This window comes from Sceloporus occidentalis, unplaced genomic scaffold (genome assembly GCF_023333645.1).
Source record: "Sceloporus occidentalis isolate IW3139 unplaced genomic scaffold, rSceOcc1.0.p SCAF_91, whole genome shotgun sequence".
Taxonomy (NCBI): domain Eukaryota; kingdom Metazoa; phylum Chordata; class Lepidosauria; order Squamata; family Phrynosomatidae; genus Sceloporus; species Sceloporus occidentalis.
Genome location: NW_028317071.1, coordinates 3,730,154 through 3,751,948, shown reverse-complemented (window position 1 = coordinate 3,751,948; position 21,795 = coordinate 3,730,154). Strand labels below are relative to the sequence as shown.

General features: G+C 47.6%; 1 protein-coding gene across 7 annotated transcripts in view; it reads right to left on the bottom strand.

The window, feature by feature from the left end:
• Nucleotides 1–21,795, bottom strand: part of LOC149284571 (unconventional myosin-IXb-like) — a 96,967-nt gene that overhangs the window by 37,234 nt on the left and 37,938 nt on the right. For 6 of the 7 annotated variants that reach the window (XM_089496585.1, XM_089496584.1, XM_089496583.1 and 3 more), the window contains exons 11-18: nucleotides 21,460–21,581; nucleotides 18,435–18,576; nucleotides 10,985–11,180; nucleotides 10,344–10,419; nucleotides 8,854–8,943; nucleotides 4,940–4,979; nucleotides 1,441–1,563; nucleotides 476–556 (exon numbers count right to left, since the gene is read on the bottom strand). In XM_089496585.1, coding sequence (XP_089352711.1) covers nucleotides 476–556; nucleotides 1,441–1,563; nucleotides 4,940–4,979; nucleotides 8,854–8,943; nucleotides 10,344–10,419; nucleotides 10,985–11,180; nucleotides 18,435–18,576; nucleotides 21,460–21,581 — 870 coding nt within the window. The remainder of the gene's footprint in view (nucleotides 1–475; nucleotides 557–1,440; nucleotides 1,564–4,939; nucleotides 4,980–8,853; nucleotides 8,944–10,343; nucleotides 10,420–10,984; nucleotides 11,181–18,434; nucleotides 18,577–21,459; nucleotides 21,582–21,795) is intronic. The other variant, XM_089496582.1, reaches the window with a different exon arrangement.

Here is a 21,795-nt window from a genome sequence, read left to right as displayed (position 1 = left end):
TAACCAACACTGAAGCCATATATTTGCACAACTATGGTGTTTGAAGTGGGGAGAGGTCAAGCACTATCACAGATGAGGTGTCCCTCACCAACAATAGTGCTCAATAGCAGTGCAAGGAACATCTCTTCCACAATGTCCAAAGACAGTGAAATATTTTTTCCTCTTGAGACACATTGGATTGTACCTATGCAAACCTGCCACTTTAACCAGCTCACTAATCAAATGCAACAATAACTGACTCTAATCTGCCAGCAGCCAAAGATAAAGCTCACACTGACCCCATGGGGGAAGTTTTGATCTCCACTGACCTAACTTAAGGCACCTTACCAAGATTTTGGGCCTGTCAACTTTTCCATCTCCCCCAAAGACCCAGAAGGATAATGCTTCAGGCTCCCATGCACGTCTTGTGTGCCCAAGAAGGATTTTGGTGTACTATCTCCAATGCATATGATTCCAAGTATGGATGCCCTCTCACCTTCTCAGAATTGGATCGGATGCAGCGGATAAAGAAGGGCTCAGCTCTTCCCAGCGTCTCTAGCAGCTTGTTGAGGGAAGTCTGAAATGAGTCACACAGAGGAAGGGATTCATGAGGTGCCGGTCCGCCGGCTTGAGTTGGTCCTTGTGGCTGCAGAAAAGACCCTTACAGGATCTCTTCCACAAAGCAAGACACCTGTCAGGAGCTTAGATGGACAGTGAGAAGGCAGCCAGTTTTTATGGCAGAGCAGTTTCCATCTCAAGCACTTTGAGTCCACAGTCTCCTGCCAGCAACTGAGTTTGCACAGTGGAAAGGGGCCATCGGCATTTACTGCCTTTACAGAGGTGTAAAGAAAACCTCAAGTACCTTCACGTTCAAGCCAAGGTATCTGCTTTGACTTTAAAAGGTTTGGGGCCAGAATCCACCCAGAACTGCATTCTTCCTAGGCAAGCATGATGGAGCATGGTACACTGGAAGTCCTCCAATGGGTTCCACTGCTGCCTGAGAAAGAGTGGGTAAGGGGTCTCCATAGCTGCACCATCCTCCTTAAAGGTGGCAGTGGGAGTAAACTCACTTTGCTTTAAGAAGCTTTTTTAAAAATCCTGATTGTACTGTGTCTCAGCTGCTGTTTTAAACTGCTGTCTAGGTTTTCCTTGTTAATTTGCTTCTATGGGTAGAGAAGGAGGTTGGTTCCTGGCAATCACTGACAGTAATGGCTTTAAGCTAAAATAAGGTGGTATTCTGGGTCCTGCCCTTTCCTCTTTCACCTCACCCACTACAGGCATATGTCCTCCTTGATCTTGCTGTCCATAGTTCCAAACACTTCCCAGCAGAGACATACACAGACAGGTGTAGCTGCACACAGGCCCCAAAGTTGGCAGTTGGTGGGGAGCAAGCCTGCCAGCCTCCTGAAACAGAAGTGGCTCCCCGTGGATCAGGGCGAGTCTCCTCTGGCATCCTCTTACCTGGAACTGAGCGCTGATGCTGGGGGGCTTCTTCTTCTTATGCAAGTGCAAGAGGGATTTTGTGGTCCGGTCATGCAATGTCATGCTCACAATGAGCTTCAGGGACTTTGAGTCCAGCAAGTTCTGCAACCGAGGGGAATTGACTAGGCTTACAACCACACAATGACTGAGCTACCCACAAGAAGCCTGGCCCTGAAATCACATCCACCCGACATCCTGAAACATGTGAGTTTCATTTGTGCCCACTCATATGCTTGCTGTGTGTGGCTGTTTTGTTGCCAGCAAAGGTGGTAAGGATGAGGGCAAGTGAACAATTGGAGAGAATGGTCAAGAGCTACAATTTTGACAAACTAGTTGCCCTCCTCTCTGCTTTTCATCAGTTCTGACTACCTGAGTATGTTTTTGGTAATGTTTCATAAAGAGCTAGTGTTTTGTTTGAAAAGAAACTGATATTCTCAGTTGGTCCATATCGGGACCTCCACTTATCCTGCTGCTATGGCACCAAAGTTACTACCACCCTTGCTGACGTGCTGTTACTCAGACACCATGTGTCAAAACTCAACCACTTCACAGGCATTATTTGTAAGGTTCCTAGAGGCACATGTGTATACTGTAATATAAAAATAATTGATTAAACAAAAGTTCAACATGTAGTTAAACATGATTTGGTGTGCAAAAGCTAATGTTTATGGAATTTCAAGGCTTAGTTGCTATTGTTACTTGTTATTTAGGTCTTCCAAATCTTGACTCCAGCACATCCCACTAACTCTTTCCCTGTCTCTTCATAATCTTAGCTGAACCTAAGTAGCTGTCCTAACTGACGCAAAACATAAACTCCTTCATCTCCCATTTCACTCCAGTCTTCACTATCTTTCCCCTAACCAACTAATTCTAATTTCCATCCCCAACTGAATGTAATAATAATAATAATAATAATAATAATAGTATTTATTTATAACCTGCCTTTCCCTGTGTTGGATCAAGGCGGGTAACAGCATATAAAAAGAGAAAACAATAATATCAAAAGTATTCAAATTGGTCCGAAGAGAAACAATTGAGGCACACGGAGAGTGAAATTAGGGGATCAATTTGGGAAGGCCCGCCGGAAGAGATCTGTTTTTATTGCCTTCTTAAAGGCCTCGAAAGATGTTAGTTGGCAGATCTCATCCGGCAGATCTTTACAGATTTTTGGAGCAGCAGCAGCAAATGTCCTCTGGGAGGTAGTCACTAGTCTAGTTCTCTGTGACTGTAGTAGGTTCTTCCCTGAGGACCTGAGAGTGCAGGAAGGATTATATGGGAGGAGGCATTCCCTCAGGTAAACTGGACCCAGGCCATGTAGGGCTTTTAGGTAATAACCAACACCTTATACTGTGCCCGGAAGCTAATAGGCAGCCAGTGTAGGGATTTTAAGATAGGTGTGATAGAATCAAACTTGGAACTCCCAGTCACCAATCTGGCTGCCATGTTTTGGACCAGTTGTAGCTTCCAAACATGGCATAAGGGTTGCCCCATGTAGAGTGCATTGCAAAAAATCGAGACGAGAGGTTACCAGCGAATGTACAACCGTTTCAAGGTTTTCCCATTCCAGGAAGGGGCGTAACTGGCGTATCAGCCGAAGCTGATAACAGGCACTCCTGGCTGTCGCGTCAACCTGCGACGACAGGTGAAGCAAGGAGCACCCCCAAGCTACGAACACAGTCCTTTAGGGGAAGTGTGACCCCGTCCAGTACTGGAGAGCTTATCACCATTTCCGGATTAGGATTGCCTATAGCGAGTACCTCCGTTTTATATGGATTCAATTTAAGTCTATTTTCTCTCATCCAATCCATTACTGACTTCAGACAGTCATTCAGAGGAGAGATGCCATTCTTGGTTACTGAAGCAGTCCAAGACATGGAGAAACAAATTTGGGTGTCATCAGCATACTGATAACACCCCGCTCCATGTCTCCGGATGATCTCACCCAGCAGCTTCGTGTAAATGTTGAAGAGCATTGGCGACAGTATCGCGCCTTGAGGGACACCCGATTTGAGCTCCCTGTTGGCAGAGCAACTTTCACCAAGCGACACTATCTGGAATCTGCCCGACAGATAGGACCGGAACCACTGCAAAGCAGTGCCCCCAATTCCTAACTCTCTTAGGCGTTCCAGAAGGAAACCATGGTCTATGGCATCGAAGCTGCTGAGAGGTCTAAGAACACCAACAGGGCCACACTTCCCCTGACGATGCACAGATGGAGATCATTGACCAAGGCGACCATGGCAGTCTCCACTCTGTATCCTGGCCTGAAGCCAGTTTGAAATGTAAGTCTTAGCCCTGGCTGACTCATACCTCCCGCTCTGACACACCAGTCTTTGTCAAAACCTATCGAAGCACTCAGCCAATCCTCTGTCATCCCCAATCTTCCATGGTTTCATCCTGCTCCAAAGAGATAACTTACCTTATTATGTATATTTATATCACATGCATAACCATACTTTACCTTCCTTCCGCTAACATAATCAACTATATTCTTTTTTACAAAAGTCCAGAACTTCACATTCTGCAAGCTTGAGTGCTGTGTTTGCAGATGTACCTAACACCCACCCTCTCTCTTCTCTACCTGGTATTCTTCTGAATCTCTCAGCTGTGTGTATGTACAGTGGTCATCCACATTTGCTGGGGTTAGGGGTGCAGGACCCCCATGAAGGTGGGAAAAGCACAAATAAAAACACATTTTTTTAACCTGAGAAAACACCTCTCTAGGAATCTATAGGTCCTCTAGTGCAACTCCATGATCAACATCTTCTGGAAGCTGACCAGAGAATTGACTGCAGGCCCTAAAAATGCCTAGAGAAGTCATGCTGGAGGACCTAGAGACAATCTGTGAACAATCAATCTGTGAATAATCAAATCTGCAAAAATCAAAGCCACAAATGTGGAGGGCCAACTGTAAAAAATTGAGTATGGTCAAAGATCAACACACTGAGTTGTGTGTTTTGTGTATAACTGGAGACACTGGACAAGATTTTGAGTCTCCTGGAACTATGGCGCATTACAGACCGCCCAAAACGGGCGGTCTCGCGCCACTGCCGGTTGCAGCGTGGAGGAGCCCCAGCATCCAAACCACGTGGCTCCTCCCCGCTGCAAATAAGAAGCACCAAAATGGTGCTTCTCTTTGCGGCGCAGTTATGACGCCACAAGGCGCCAATGGAGCACTCGCAGCGTCATATGGGTTGCGTGACGTGCGGACGCAAAGCGTCTGCTACGTCAAGATGGCGGCCCCCGTGTGGAATGGGTGCCGCCATTTTGTATGGACTCGGTCCATATTAGGGTTAGGGGCGTCCGGAAGGGACACCCCTTTCTAACCCTAGTACGGACCCAGTCCATACTTCATGCCCGTCTGTAATGGGCCTAAGTTAGCCTATTTTGTGGTGTATATGTATTTTGCAGGACATTTAAAAAAAAATCACAAACATGCTTGCTGCCGAATATTTATCTGTGAAGTAGTAACGCTTACCTTTGGGATGATCTGCTTTTGTTTAGTACTTCTGCTTTTCCTGTGGAAACATTAAGCATTACAGGAGAAATAAAATGCTCCAGGGGTTGCAATTTTGTTAGTTCAGCAAAGCTACTCCTTGCCAATTAAATCAAGCCAAGCAAGCCAGAGCAAAGTGATGGATCAGCGATTTGAAATGGCTGGGGGAGGGGAGTGAGGATGCTGAAGGCAGTGGAACATCATTGATTTTGCAACTGTGCTACTAAGTGCCCCTGTTGCCAACTCCTGCAGTTTTGTTGGGTGTTTTATTCTTGTTTTTCTTTAAGTTCCAGCTCTTTTAAGAAAAATCAGTTGGAATTTCAGACTTTTAAAGAAATAAAAGAAAAAAATCAATAAAGCCATAGACTAGGTTGGTAGTGTGAGAGAAACAGGACTCCCATTTCCCAGCACTATAAACAAAAATAGTATCATGAAAACAACGTCTGGTTTACCCCATCCTCTAATACCAGTTTCGATGGCAGATGGATCGAGACTGGGCACTGCCACACAGCCCTATTAGGCACAACCATTTTGAGAGGGGATTAGATGAATTCCTGGAGACTAGGGTACCAAGTCAGGATGGCTGTATATCGGGCCCTGCATCTAATATGGTATGCCTTTCAATGTCCATTGCTTTGCTGGGGAGTACCAAATTGAGGGAATAGTTGTGCTTATACTCTCCTTGTTGAGCTTCCCATCGGAGCACCTTATCCAGAAGGCTGGAGCCAGATGTTTCCAGTACAAGCAACACCCTCACCAGAAACTAAAAGCCTACATGCCCCCAAGCAATAGGCAGCCTTATAGGGGCAGTCCATTTCTTTGGTATCATCTCATTCCTATGTTGGAAAAATCAGCCAGCAACATTCCCATGAGAGATATGCCTCCAAAGGGAGTATCTGGACTCATTCTATTAAAACATTACTGGAGGAGGGGATTGCAATTGGTTCTACATGCTGAAGGATCCAGGTTTAAGTCCTCATACCTTGGGCTGAACAGATTCCCAGGCAGCATGGCAAAGAAAGCATCGCCCCACTTTGGCGCCAAGACTTGGGGCAACTGACATTATAAGAGCAGACAGGTCATAAATAGACATATCTGGTACAGTCCAAGCCAGCTTAGCACAGTCCTATGTGCATGTCTCCACAAATCCAAAATGTGCCTGAATAGCGGAAGCCCAGCTGGGGTGCATTTTGGGCAAACAGGAAGAATCAGATGTTTAGTGTGGTCAGCACAACTGAAGAGGTGCACACATAGGCTTTGGGGGGGGGGGGGGCACATACACAGAGCTTGAAAGCAGTTCACTGAAAATCAACCCCAATTTTCAACATTTTTTTAAAAATTCAGAGGCCTGCGACTTACATTTGTAAGCTGCCTTGAGAATCATGAGATATAGATGATGGTGGGCAATACACATTTTTGAAATAAGGAAGTAAAAATGTAAGGGATCTCTGTTGAGCAGCAGGAGGAAGAAAGCCCTGCTGTTTTTCCCTTTCTCAGTGCAAAAGAAAGGGACACCTACCCCTTGCCACTCTTTTATTGGGCTATGACTCCCAGAATCCTTAGGAGTTATAGCTCCCCAAATAGTAATTGTACAAAGCTGTACTCATATGGCTCACAGAAAGGCAGGGCATGGCCATCTCTTGCTTCCACCAAAACTGAGAGAGTGTGTGTATATGTGTGTGTGAGAAAGGTGTCCTTCACTGTTGAGAAGATATCCCTGAAGTTGCTCCCCCCCCTTAAAATGCAGTTCAAAAGAGTGAGGAATCCAACACTCCTGTGAAAACTCTGGATGTGCTGGAAGGGATGACAAAGAGCAGATAGACAGAGAAGCCAAGCCAACATGGATGCCCCTGCCACCTGCTCAGTTTCTGTGGGTAAACAGGGCTCACCGCAAGCCAAAAGGCACAGCCTAAATGAGCCCCCTCATGCTCATCAGGTGCTCTCTGGAGTTCAGAAACCCACTGGAACATTTCTACATTTTCTTCACAAGAAAAATATACTCCAACTCCTGAAATGGTGGAAGTGAGCCCCCCTCACATTACAACAAGGATGCAATACAAGCGCAAGAAGAGTTGCAGATGTTTGCTTGGCTCTGCATTGTCTGATCCACAGAGATTCTGCTCTATCCAATTTTGCAAAGCAAAGCAAGCCTGAACCCCTTGCTCACCGCACCCCAAAACTCACAGGAAGTAGCAACAGGGCGGCTGAAACCGGCTGAGTGACTTCAGGAGCTTGCGGGGATCTTCACCCTGCCAGGGCAGTCCCTTGATACTCCTGACTATTTGTTCATGCAAGTCCCTGAGACAGGATGGACACACACATAACACAACACAAGGCACACACACAGACAGAATGAGAAAGCCATGAAAGAGAATCACCAGGGGTTAAACAAGAGGAGGACCCTTCATTGTCTTTCATGCCCTAAATATGACAGAAGGGTAGTCTTTTCTCCAGCTGACTTTGTCCTAAAACACAGTAGTTGCAAAATGGGGAAGAGGTGTGGCTGTGATGGAAGATGCATTCTTGTTTTGTTGTTTGGGGAACACAGGAAACAACAGCTGTGTTTACTGAGATTGTTTGAAGAATGTGACTAACTAATCCCCCCAGTTCCCCTGACTGGCTAGGGTGCAGGGGAGACGCAGGCCATTAAAAAACCATGGATGGGGAGCCATGGCTGCCTACCTTTGGGGCAAAGGGTGAAACACCAGGATATACTTCTGCTAAGCCAAAGCACACGTTTTGGAAAGTAGTAAAGGGCCCTACCCACCTGCATGCCTTCTAATTATATTAACCCAGACACTATGACAAAAAAGGCTGTGAGGATGCACGACAAATTACTGTCATTCAGGTATCAAATTAATAAATTATTTTTAAAAACTTTTCTGGTATGATATTTCGATCTACAGCCTGCTCATCCAGTGGCCCCATGTGCCTGGGTCTATACAAACTGGTTGCAACATACTGCCTGGGAACCAAGATGGTTAAAGCAAAGGACGAGCACAGAATGGTCCTCTAGGTGTGTCTGAATTTCAGTTCCCAGTATCCCTCATCAATAATAATAATAATAATAATAATAATAATAATAATAATAATAAGTTTTATTTATAGACCGCTATTCCGCAATGATCATAGCTAACTATGCTGACCAGGGCTCGTGAGAGCTGTTGCTGCCCAACAACTGGTAGAGGGCCCTCTTCTGGGTCAGAGCATTGAGCTGGGACTTGGGAGATCCAGGCTGTAGTCTTGAATTTTGGAAGCATTCTGAAAAAGCAATGCTGCCATTATCTTCATTCAGCATTTTCAGTGTCTCAGTGCCATGTTAAACTCTCAAAGTCAGCCTGGAAAGATCCCCTAACTGACTGGCATCACCAAGCTTTACCACAACAAAGCTTGCCTTGGTAGAAAGAACTTACCTTTGCTACCCTCCAGAAACCAAGGAAGGAAGAAGGATGGAAGGAAGGAAGGAAGGAAGGAAGGAAGGAAGGAAGGAAGGAAGGAAGAAAGGAAGGAAGGAAGACAACAGATGTGTAAAGGTCATTCCTGGGCAGAGGAATATTTTTGTTTCTTTCTGAGATGGCATCAGTGGCCAATGGATCGTTTGGTTTTTCCACAGTGCCCACAATTCCTCTAAACATTCTGTAGCCCAGTTAGAGCTTTGCATTGCCAAGACAACTCAGGACAAGGGAACACTACAGCTCTTAATGGCTGGAATAGATTGTTTGAGAATAGAACAACTGTGAGCTTCAGTTCCTGAAGTTACAACAGAAGTGTCTCCTTTTAAAATCTTAACCATTGAAATTCTGGTTTTCTACACCTGTCAAGCCCAGAAGGTCTCTCTGCCCAGGACTGTGGCCTCCCTGGGCAACGACAACACACTGACTCCCCCCACAACTTACTTCTTTCTTTCATATGAAGCAATGATGTCTTCAAAAGCGTTTATATCAAAATCCTCAGAGCAATCAAATGAGAAATCAAGCACTGAGCAGCTGCAAAAAGGGGAACATGCAGAGATGCTAAATAAATAAAGAGAGCAGCGCTGACAGGAGAGGGCAAGGGGGCCAGGCACATCCTCCCAGCACCTCCTCTTCCTCCTCCACACACTCCATAAGCAACTAGAATTGTGTTCCTGAGCACCCTGGGAACAATGTGGCATGCTAAAAAGGAGCACAAAGGAAATCAAAGAAGCAGCAAAAACAAACTGTATGTCTAGAAGGTACAGGTACTTAAATGTGACCCATTGATTGGTTAGATTATTCACTCTGACTCCCTTTTAAGAGACTATGAACATCCATCAGATGACACTTATTTAATGCCTTTCTCACAGGATGCTGCCTTCTAAAACCTCTAAAACCAAAAGGAAGAAAACTTTTAAATAGAACAAATGCTTTACTCACATAGAGTGTTATGCAGATTTCAGTGATTAATCAACTCAAAACTCATTGGTTTTGTCTAAGTTATTGGGTTTTTTTTTAAAAAAAGATCTGTCAATGGCACTAAGGCAACAGAAAACTCCACAAAAGAAGAAGAGGGGTTCTTACACTCAGCCCATCCAGATGCTTTGAACTTCAGCTCCCCAAATCTCCGCACACTGGCCATACTGGCTGGGTCTTCTGTGAGCTGTAGGCCAGAACATCTGGAGGGCCAACTGTTGAAAACCACTGCACTAACACATGGTCACAGCCCCAACCTTCTCACTTCTGTGATGACATCCTGGTTGGCGACTTTGAAAAACATAAAAGTGGGCGGGGGGATCTGATCTGATTAAAATTGGGTGAAATCAGGAGCTGGGGCTGATGGGTTTTATTAAAGGCTTGTCCTCCACCCCCATAACTCAAACCCTAGCTAGGGAAAAAGAAAATGGTATGTATGTGATCACCGTTTAACCTAGACGCTGTACAACTTACAGAATTTATTTATCTGTGCAGTCTTTCTAAAAGCTTAGATTATTTAAACAAGCAGCGGAGGGAAAGGAGAAGTGGTTCTCATCCAGACACAGCAGCAAAACTGCCAAGCCAGCTTTTGTAATGTAGGTAGCGGGCATGTCTTTGGAATGGGAACTCTTAGTCCCTTCACACAAACACTATCATAACATTGTTCTTGTATTCTCTATCTTACCAGCTAGTCTTTCCAAACAGAACTTTTCCCTAGGGTGATGGGGCATTTTTTTTATTGCAACTCTTATTGTTTTAAGTACTAATTCTGAAAAGGCATCAAATAAATATTTAATAAACAAACAGAACTTCAAAGCAGCTGCTGTAATACAAAAAGCAAACCCAGAAGCAATGCCAATGCAAAATCTCATTTCCTAATCAAAGGGCATGGCACAAGAAAGTTAGATATAAATAAAACAGAAATGGGGGAGGGGGAGTGTAAATGTGTCTCCTACCGATAAACTCTCTCAATTGGACTGTTGGCTTGCTGGAGATCCCCCAGGGGTATCCTTGGTCCATGTCGTACCACTCCTACTTGAGAAGAGGGGAGCCAAAACAAAGAACTGTTAGCACTTGATGTTGGGAGATTCTGTGTTGCTTTTAGATTCAGCTACAGGGCTATGTGAAGTCCTGCATTAATCTGCTCAGAGCCTGGGCCTTGCTTTTTCCAGTCTCAGTGGCTCCCACTGCGATGACATCACATGAACAGGTAAGGTGAGAGGCAGGAACCACTTTATTTATGATCAGCCTCCTGGACCGCTGAGATCAGTATTGCCTTCTCTGACACCCAGCTGCTGTCCAGCAGACAAAGGCATCTCCTGTCACCTAGTATCCTAAGTTCTTCTAACTTAAAGATGTGGAAATGTTGGCCTTCAAGATGCTTTAGACCTCACCTCCTAACAGCTGCAGATCAGCATGACCGGTGGCAAGGAACTATGTGAGCTGCAGTCCCAAATGCCTGGAAGACCTCCTATCTGAAGAGGTTGGGGATCAAACCGGGGGCTTTCTCTATGCACACAGAGCAGTTGGCTCCCCTGATAAACCCTGATCCCTCCCCTTGGGTCTCCTGTCACTGCCACTCTTCACACTTGCTCACCTGCTGTTTTCTGTGCTCTCTGGCGACCAGCTTCTGCAAAAACAGCCATGGCCCGGATGGCTGCGCGCAGGGTGGCCCACCGGAAAACAGCCACAGGGTCCATCCCAATGAGTTCACGCACATACGCACTGTCACTGCCCCTCAGCAGGGCAACAATATCTGGCCTCATGTAATCCATGTTCTTTTCCCTGAAATCCTGAAGGGAAGAGCCACAGAAACACAGCAAAGGGTTAGGGGCTCAGGGACACAGAGGAAGTGGACAGATCCAGCAGCTTTTTGACAAGGAACCTGATTGCTTCCTCTCCTGACTTCAAATAATGCTGGAATTTGGAGCTACCCAGTGGAGCCGCCCAGTTGCAGGTTTGAGCCAGAAAAGAGGCAGGAATTCTTCATGTATCCCATGCAACTAATTATGCAAAGCTTAGAAAGAAGGAGTTACAAGTAGTGCAAGTACATGTTAGAAGAAATGAGGATGTAACAAAGTTAGAATTCAAAAGAAATGTGAGCAAAATTACTTTTGGTGTAATGAATAATGCCTTCTAGTTACTTTTGAACATGATCAATGACTTGGAGGACAAAATTGGGGGCATACTTATCAAATTTGCAGATGACACCAAACTAGGGGGAGTAGTTAATACTACAGAGGACAGGATCAAAATTCAAGATGACCTGAATAGACTAGAAAGCTGGGCCAAAGCTAGCAAAATGAAATTCAACATGGAGAAATGTAAGGTACTGCACTTAGGGCGGAAAAGTGAAATGCACAGATACAGGATGGGCGACACCTGGCTGAATGAAACTACATGTGAAAGGGATCTGGGAGTCCAAGTAGACCACAAGTTGAACATGAGTCAACAGTGCGACGCAGCAGCTAAAAAGGCCAATGTGATTCTAGGCTGCATCAATAGAAGTATAGTGTCTAGATCAAGAAAATTAATACAGCCACTATATTGTGCTTTGGTCAGGCCCCACCTGGAATATTGTGTCCAGTTCTGGGCATCACAATTTAAAAAGGATGTGGAGAAACTGTAGCCATGTGTCCAAAGGAGAGCGACTAAAATGGTGAAGGGTCTGGAAACCATGAAGCCCTATGAGGAAAGACTCAGGGAGCTGGGGATGTTTAGCCTGGAGAAGAGAAGGTTGAGAGGTGATATGATAGCCCTGTTTAAATATTTGAAGGGATGTCATATTGAGGAGGGAGCAAGTTTGTTTTCTGCTGCTCCAGAGAACAGAAGAATGGACGCAAGCTCCAGGAAAAGAGATTCCAGCTCAACATTAGAAGGAACCTCCTGAGAGTAAGGGCTGTTCGACAGAGGAAGACACTCCTTCCTCAGAGTGTAGTGGAGTCTCCTTCTTTGGAGGTCTTTAAACAGAGGTTGGATGGCCATCTGTCAGGAATGCTTTGGTTTGGATTTCCCGCATGGCAGGGGGTTGGACTGGATGGCCCTTGTGGTCTCTTCCAACTCTATGATTTTATGATTCTATGATCTTTTAAAGACATTTTTAGAAAATACACTAAAGAGGGAGAAATATTATTTAATATATTGATTATATTTGTAACTCTACCTCTAGTATGGACAGGTTGCTTACCTGTAACAGTATTTCTTCAAGTGGTCATCTGCGAATACATACAAATGGGTTTTATTGCGCCTGCGCAGTGCTGTTCGGAAACTTCTGGAATCACTGGGCAAAGTTTACTTTGCAACATATAGAAACTTTTTGGCGGTAACTCCGCCCACCCGTTATAAGGCCCCTGCCTTCCCGCTCTTTCCCCAGTTCCGCAATTTTTTCCGCCAAGCAGGCGATGGAAAGAGCCAATAAGAGCAGGACACTGAGGGGATGGATGGGTGGGATTTGTATGTATTCGCAGATGACCACTCGAAGAAATACTGTTACAGGTAAGCAACCTGTCCTTCTTCTTCGTGGTCTCTGCGAATCATACAAATGGGTTTAGACTGACAAGCTTAGGTATGCGGCGGAGGGAGTGTCCTGAGACCAAAGCTATGGTAAACCAAAGGCATATTTATTGGAACAATAAACACCTTGAACCATAAAAAGAGTCAGCCTTTTTGCTGATGGACAAACCAAACATAGCAATAACATTGCTAAACCTGAGAAGGGAACAAGAGGTCGTGCAAGACCAGTCCCATAGAAATTGTGCAAATCAACAATGGACAAATTGAAAACAGTGACATCTGTACATAAGTGCTGAAACACAAACGCTCAGTAGTGCAATCAATGCAAACCTGAAACCAACACAGCCCTCCCGAAAGCTGCGTCTCGGATGGCTCTGGTGTCCAACCTATAGTGCTTTATAAAAGTCAGAGGTTGGGACCAGACAGCAGCCTTGCAGACATCCTCCAAGGAAATCCCCGACAGGAATGCAGAGGATGCTGACATTGCCCGTGTGGAGTGAGACCGAACCCTGCTCGGGAGAGGTTTGCCCAAAAGTTCATAGCAGAGGTGGATGGTACCGGCCACCCATTTGGAAAACCTCTGCGGAGACACAGGCAACCCCTTCTTCGGCTCCGAGTAGCACTGGAAGAGTCTTTCGGAGCGACGGGAGGCAGCACTTCTGTCCAAGTAAAAAGCCAGTGCTCTCCTGACATCAAGAGAGTGCAGGCTTCGCTCCGCATCTGAAGTCGGGTTGGATGCGAGAGTAGGCAACACAATGTCCTGGCACATGTGGAAAGCAGACTCTTCTGGGAGAGGTGCAAGGCCTCAACGATGCTACCAACGCCTGGAAACGGTCCGGAGGGAGAAAGGCGGAGCATCTGTCGGAGTCGAGGATGGCTCCGATGAACTTGGCCTGTCTGGTCGGAGTGAAGTGGGATTTCTCTTCGTTGACGACCAGTCCGAGAGAGTCCAAAAGGTGCAAGGCGAATGAGACCGCCTCTCAGAGCTCGTGCTGTGAATCGACGGCAAACAACCAGTCGTCCAGGTATGGGAAGACTCTGTAGCCCCTCTGATGAAGGTATGCCACCACCGGGGCCATACACTTCGTGAAGACCCTCGGGGCCGTGGCAAGGCCAAAGGGGAGCACGTTGTAGTGGTACGCGGTGGAGCCGACGGCGAAGGCGAGGAATCTCCGGTGGGACTCCCGAATTCCGATGTGGAAGTAGGCATCCTTCAAGTCGACCGTCGCGAACCACAGGCCCTGGTGGAGGAGCGGCAGAATAGAAGCCAAGGTGACCATCCGGAACCGACGGTATTCAAGAAAAAGGTTGAGTTCCCTCAGATCCAAGATTGGTCTGATGCCCCCATCTGCGTTCGGTACAGTGAAGTACCTGGAGAAAAAGGCCCTGGAGGACTGGTCAGGTGATAAAGGGGAGATTGCTCCCTTGTCCAGCAAAGTGCGCACTTCGTCGAGAAGGGTGTCCGAGGGGGGAGTGGACATGAAGGCTCCAGTTGGGGGGAGCTCTTGGAACTCGAGGGCATAAACCCTACGGACGATGGTGAGGACCCATGAGTCCGATGTTATAGAGGCCCAGGTGTTAACAAAGGGCCTCAAAATGTCCAAAAAGAAAAGGGAAGGAGAGACGAAGCGCGCTGCAACCCTTCAGGCTCTCTTCTTCCCCTGGTCGGTATCCTGCCGGCGGGACTTTCGGTACCGGGAAGGAAAGTTGCGACGGCCAGAGGAGGAGGAGGACTGAGAGGGGTACCGGCGTCTCTGGGAGCCCTGCTGCTGGGGTTGACGGTCTTGTTGAAAGGACCCCTGTGACTGAGCTTGCGGCTGCCACGGGCGCTGCCTCTTTCTGAAGGGCGAGATGGGAGCCGACGACATCCCGTGCTTCTTCGCCGCCGCCTTCATTCTGAACTTACGGTTCAGACGCTCGTCGGTCTCGGCGTGGAAGAGGCCGCTACCATCCAGGGGCATGTCCTCTATGGCTGACTTGACGTTGGCATTGAGGTCCAAACCCCTCAGCCACGCATGCCGGCGCAGAGCCAACGAAGCCGACATCGCCCGTCCTGCACAGTCAGCCACATTCCTGGAGGCAGTGATGAGCCAGCTGCCGATCGAATGGGCCTCATCACGGATCTCTACCAGGTGTCGCTGGGTCTCGTCTGGGACGTCCGGGACGAGTGGCGAGATCCCTTCCATGAGTGTCTGGATGTACGCCCCCATGCAGGCGTTGTAGTTGATGGCCTTGACTGCGAGGGCTGCCGCCGAGTAGGCCTTCTTGGCCAGACCATCTACCTTTTTTGCTTCCCGGTCGACTGGGGAAGTTGCCTGCTTGGGGACGAAGCCCTGCTGCGCCCCTTCTACAATTGCCGAGTTCTGCTTGGGGTGATCGGCCAACCAAGAGCAGCTCGAAGGGGAGATCCGGTAGAGGGACTCGATCTTCCTCGAGGATCCAACGAGTGAAGCTGGCGCATCCCACGACCTCCGGACGATGGACTCAATGGAGGGCAGCAACGGGATGGAGGGGGGTGTGGGCACCCGGCCATGCACCCGACGTTCCACAGGATCCCGAGCCTCCTCCTCGGGGTAGGAGAGCTCAATGTCCAGGGCCCTTGCCATCTTAATGATGCGCTCGTTAAAGGAGCGCACATCATCCGGGGGGGAGGAAGGCTCCGGGTGGTGCATCCGTTGTGGAGACGCCTGGATGGAGGTGTCATCGTCGTCGGAAGGCTCTCCCGACGGCAGCAAGGGTTCCCCTTCAGAGTCGGTGTCAGAGGTAAGCGGGATGTCCGGGACCCTGACTCGAGTTGCCGAGCGCACTGGGATCTGCAAGGGCGGTAGCTCTGTGGGAGACCGACGCGGTGCAGAGGCTGAGGCCGTCGCATGGGAAGGGGCAGGCTCGTCATCTTGGGGGGCCACCGGGCGTAGGTTGAGCCGGGTGAACTCCCTGAAGGCAGTCTCCCTCGGCACTGACATGTAGTATCTCCCGGAATCGGGGTCGAAAAACATGTCAGTGTCCCTCTCCGTCGGTTCGTCGACCTCCGAGTGGGTGGAAGGCGAAGGTGACAATCTCCGAGGGAGCTCAGTTGGCAACTCATCGGCGCGGGCAAAGTCGACCGTCGACGGTAGCAGGGTGCCCAGGACAGTGGCTGCATGCGAGGTGGACGAGCCATCGGGGCGCGAAGAGGTTGGTGTTGGAACCTTCTTCGCCGGGGAGCGCTGCTTGTGAGAAGCGTGCTCCTTCCCTTTGGAGGAGACCTCCGACCCGGCGTGGTCCTTCGAAGACTTAGGCTTCTTTGGTGCAGAGCCCTCAGCTGCGTCTTTATGGTGCCTCTTCTTGGACGACCGTGGTGTCTCGACCCGATCCTCGGGAGGGAAGAACGGGTTGTCCGGCAGGTCCAACAGGACGGCAGCTCTTGTGGATTGAGGCTTAGATGTCTTAGCCTTTTCCACCGGTGCAGTCTTTCCTGACGAGAATGCACCCGACTCGGGCCGCTCGGAGGCGTGTCGAGATGGCTTCGAAGAGGCCTTGGAGGATGGAGTCGGGACCAACGAGGCCTCCGCACCCTCCTTCACACGCGAGCCCTCCGGGGACAGCTTCCTCCCGGGCTTTTACTTGGGCTCGGTACCCTCAGACCCCGACTGTTTGTGGGGGTGTTTGGAGGGCTTGTCGGTGGCACTGGGTTTTCGTGAACCACGGGCCACATCGGAGGTGGTGGACGGACCTGCCATCGGTGGGGCAGACACCACGCTTGGAGACACTCGCCCGGGAAGATGAGGCAGCCGGCGGAGCTGAAGAAGCCGATGATGGACGGGGGGCCTCCCTCGTGAACCTTGCCCAGAGCGATTGCCGAAGTCAGCCTGGAGTCACGGTTCTTGCGAGCCTGGGATGAGAGGGACTTGCAGAGCGGGCAAGCCTTCGTGTCATGTTCCTTGCCCAAGCAGAGGAGGCAGGAGGAGTGAGGGTCCTGGATGGGCACCTTGCCCCTGCAGACATCACACTTCTTAAATGGAGCAGGCATTTTCCGAAGTCAACAAGTTGAAAGGGAAAGTCCAGAAACGAGGTCAGCAGTCCGAGAGTTCGAAGTTACCAGGGGCGGGAGACAAAGAATGGTCAAGAGACGGTCCGAGGTCAAAAACGAAAGTGATTCCAAATGCAAGCTAAAGCGAGCGAAGTTCGCTGAAGCAGCTAGCGCGGCGGAAAAAAGGAACTGGGGAAAGAGCGGGAAGGCAGGGGCCTTATAACGGGTGGGCGGAGTTACCGCCAAAAAGTTTCTATATGTTGCAAAGTAAACTTTGCCCAGTGATTCCAGAAGTTTCCGAACAGCACTGCGCAGGCGCAGTAAAACCCATTTGTATGATTCGCAGAGACCACGAAGAAGAAATATTATAATCATTGTAATTTAAGTGAATTTGATGCGTGGGAGGTAAGGTATAAGGACTTCTAATGGAATATAAGTCACAAGAAAGGAAATGATGATGGAGAGAAAAAATCTGTTTGGATAATTCCGGTCATAAAGGGAAAGGAAGTAGGTTAAAAGAAACATAATTCAATGTAAATAGTAATGTGAAAGAAAAAGAGGCGATTAAGGGATTATATAATATTATGTTGAGGTATAAAGATGTATAATGTACTATGCAATGAAAATAAAGTTTGATTAAAAAAAGACATTTTTAGAGAATTTTGCAAGTTTTATATCATTCTCTAAGTTTTTTTTAAAAAGTAACAAAAAAACTAGCAGCACAACAGGTTACTGTTTTAACCCTTCTACAAGTAACATTTTACTTCTAAGCCACTATGGGAAATTAGAAGGAAACATTACTCTGAAAATGTAACTTTGCAAAGCTTTGAATTTATTGAACTCACTACAACATGATGGCAGTTAGCCTGAACAAACCTTAATCCAATTATTAGTCCCAGTCAGAGTAGAACCACTGAACAGATGGGGAAATGTCCACTTATCTGGATCCTAATGATTTCATAGAATCATGGATTCTATCCATGTTGAAAGAGACCACAAAGAACATCCAAGAGTACACAATTTATTTTATTATTTATTCATTTCATTTGTGTGTTGCTCTTCACCCAAAGTGGGAATCGAGGTGGCTCCCAAAGGAAGTCAATTTAAAAACCTTAAGAAAATTTTAAAAGCAATTTAAAATCTTCATATGATTGAATGATTCCACAGACCTCCCCCAGTTGGGACTTAGGGAATTAATGCAAGCCATAGCTTTTAGAAGGACTAAACATGTTTCATAGAAGAGAAAGGGAGGCTGACCAAAAAAACACCTATGGCCGCTGATGATGACATGTCTGGAGATACACCACCTCTGGCTGCCAGATGTCAGAGGGACATGTAACTTTGTAGAGTACTGGGGAAGGAGGAGGGAGAGGCTGTTGTGGGCTACCAAGGAAACCAAAATACTGAACCAGATTGATGGCAGCCTGATCTAGCCAGGCTCCTCTTGCACTTAGTCTCAGTCAGTTTTACTGCCAAAGTGTAAACAAATCTGATTCCCTTTGGCCCCTGGAATCACATACTTTACCTTGATCTGGTATTTCACTTTGCCTGCAAAGTGTTGGATGATAAAAGCAGGCTCCAGGACTGGTGTCCCAATGAAGAACTTGTTGTCCTCATGCTGCTGCTTAAACTTGGCAAGGAGTGTCTCACTGGTGGCATGTGGGAAGCTATAGTGACAAGAGCAGGGGAGAATGTTAGAGCCTGTCTTCAACAGAGCTGAGACTTAGGTGGCTACTAGTGCAGAAGCAGCCCTCTTGCTATGTTTTCTAGACTAAAAATGTGTTTTTAAAAAGCATATATCCATGCAATTTACAATCAATAAACAAGGCATGGAGTCTATGTCCTTTACTGAAATTACACAGACTTTCCTGTTTTCCTTGTGGGCTTCGCACTGAGGCAACTAGCAGCCCTTCTCTGAAGAGCATGCCAGACCAGATAGGCCTCATTTACTCAATAGCAATAGCAAGTACATTTCTATACTGGTTATTAGTACACTTAAGCACTCAGATAGGCCATCCACTCTCCTGACACAATTTTTCACATTTTCATTCTAGCCCTAGCTAGCTGTGAGGGGCAGACAATATATTGGGGAGGACCTTACTAGTGTCCCACACCCAGCCACACTTAGCTTTAAACAACAGGCATGCATGCATCATGTGCCTTAGTTTACACCTTTCAGAGTAGGGTTCAGGAACCTGCAGATAGATGAAGATGGCCATCTTGTCCAACAGCTTTGCAGCTAAAAAGCCTGTGTCTCTAATCGGCAATTGGAGATAAGAGACTTTTCCATGCTTGTGGTCCATGATAAGAGATAACAGATTTTCCCTCCTCCCTGCAGCACTATACAACTTTATGGGATGGGGACACTGTGTTAAGTCCCTCAACCAACGCTGCACACACAACTCTGGAAAACATATCCCTTCACAGCAGCAACCTGGCTTTTTTTGGAGGGGGAGCACTAAAAAACAAGCAAAAACCACTTTACTGGTTTCACTGAAGGCCTTCATAAAGGCTGATAACCACGGAGGAGGGGACAATGTATGCAGGTGCATAGATGAGGAAAATGAAGAGTGGATTAATACCTGCAGCTGAACCAATATGGTCTGGACCAGGGGTAGGCAACCTTTTTGAGCCGGGGGCCAGGTTGCTGTCCCTCAGACAACTGGGGGGCCGAAGCCAGGGGTGGAGCATCCACCCTCCGGGGGCGGAGCCGCATGCCAGGGGTGGAGCTTCCAACCCCCAGGGGCAGAGCCACATGCTGGGGGTGGAACTTCCACCCTCTGGGGGCGGAGCCGCATGCCAGGGTGGAGCTTCCACCCTCCAGGGGCAGAGCCACATGCCAGGGGTGGAGCTTCCATCCTCCGGGGGCGGAGCTTCCTCTGAAGCATCATCATCATCATCCTCACCACTACTATCATTGTTACAGCAGACCTTTCAGCAATAAATGCACCAAAAATACACAGAAATGCACTTTGGAAAGTCATGCTCCTCCTCCTCCTCTTTCTCCTCCTCCTCCTCCTCCTCTTTCTCATTGAGAGGGAATTTTGCAGAAAGAACACCAAGGGCAAGTAAATAATAATAATAATAATAATAATAATATTAAAGTTACAGGCATGGAAATTACTAAAATGCAATTCAAAATTCAAGGCAGCAAGCATGCACTGGCTCAACCCAGAAAAGCACAAGGTGCTGAGCAGGAATTTTGCAGAAAGTAAACCAAGGGCAAGTAAATAATAATAATAATCATAATAATATTAAAGTTACAGGCATGGAAATTGCTAAAATGCAATTCAAAATTAAAGGCAGCAAGCATGCACTGGCTCAACCCAGAAAGCCACAAGTAGTTGTGTAGCTTCAGCTAACCCCCTCCCCCAATGAACCAACCTCTCTTGCCTCGCTGTGGCTGTGGCTCCCTGGCTCCCTTTCTCCCTCGCTCTGCACTCCATCTGCCTCTCCTCCTTTCCCTGCTCTTAGGGAGGAGGAGGAGGAGGGCGGAGGGCGAGGTGGAGCCTGCTGCAGGCCTGCTGCAGCCCCTGGAGCCCTGTTGGAGTGCTCCAGGGGCTGCACCGGGCCTCCTAGATGGGCACCGCCATTTTGTTTTTCAAAATGGCGACGAAGTCTCGCGTGACCTTTGCCATCCTGAGATCATGCAAGACTTCGGCCGCCATTTTGAAAAACAAAATGGCGCCAGGAGCGGCAGAAAAACGGGGCGATCAGCGGCAAGACTGCGCAGGGGCCGCTGGGAAGGCCTTGGCAGGCCGGATCCGGCCCGCGGGCCGTAGGTTGCCTACCCCTGGTCTGGACAGTTAAGGCTGGCACTGTGTGGAAACAGGTGTGACTCCACATTATCTGCTTATGTTGGTTTATTAAACAACCTGACACGCATGCCCTGGAACCATCAAAAATTTCTCACCCCTGCTCTGGAGCATGGCTGGTTCAGTCCTCCCAGTGACAATGGAGTCTTAGCCCAGCAAAATGCCAAGGCATAAGCCGTTATACCACAATATAAGCATTTGTCACAGTATGAACTCCCCCTCCTCAAATAATGTATCCAGAAGCAAGGTTACAGAAACACAGAGCACCATGTCCTGCTTTCTAATTTGGTGTGTGTCAGGAGGTTGGGGGAGTCAAACTGACTGCACAGAAACCTTCTAAGGATACTCAAAGGCTGGAGTGGGACCCAAAGGCCCTCCCTCCCTTCCTCCCACATATGCAGGGGGCACAAATATTTGGCTCTTCACCTGTTGCCACTCTAATCCCAATTTTATCTCTTTTAGCGGTGCTAGATCCAGCTGCAATATGCCTCCCTCAGCTTCTCCTCTGACTGTCCCCTTCCTACCTTGCCTTTAGCCTCTATTTAACTCCATGAATACTATGCACCTGGTGGCCTCCCCATCCTCCTTTTGTGCCACAGTTACTAACTAGGCTTTCAGCTTGAAGGTTAGTGCTGTGTTTTCTGCTTTCATCTTTAGGTACTTTCAAAATAAACCAGTCCTTTCCCTCTTCCCTTGTTAGGGCTCTCCTCCACTACAGCAGCTAGATGAGCTTACTTGCTTTCTTCATCTAGCAGGTAGAAGAGGCCGGTAGGCTTTTTGCTGATCAAATGGATACAGGCCACGTTGTCTGTGTAGTCAATGTTGTGCCACAAAATCCCTTCACTCTGGTATTCTTCCTACAAGCGAGGAAAAATGATCAAGTCATCCAAGGTGGCATCAATGTCATCGTCGTTATCATCATCATCATCTTTATTTATATCCCACCTTTTCTCCAGTCTGGAGTTTAAGGCAATTTGCAACAATTAAAACAAACACAGTTAAAAACTGACAGCATGAAAAAGTAAAAAAGCAGTTAATCCACCATAAAATTATCAGCAGTTTAGGCAAATT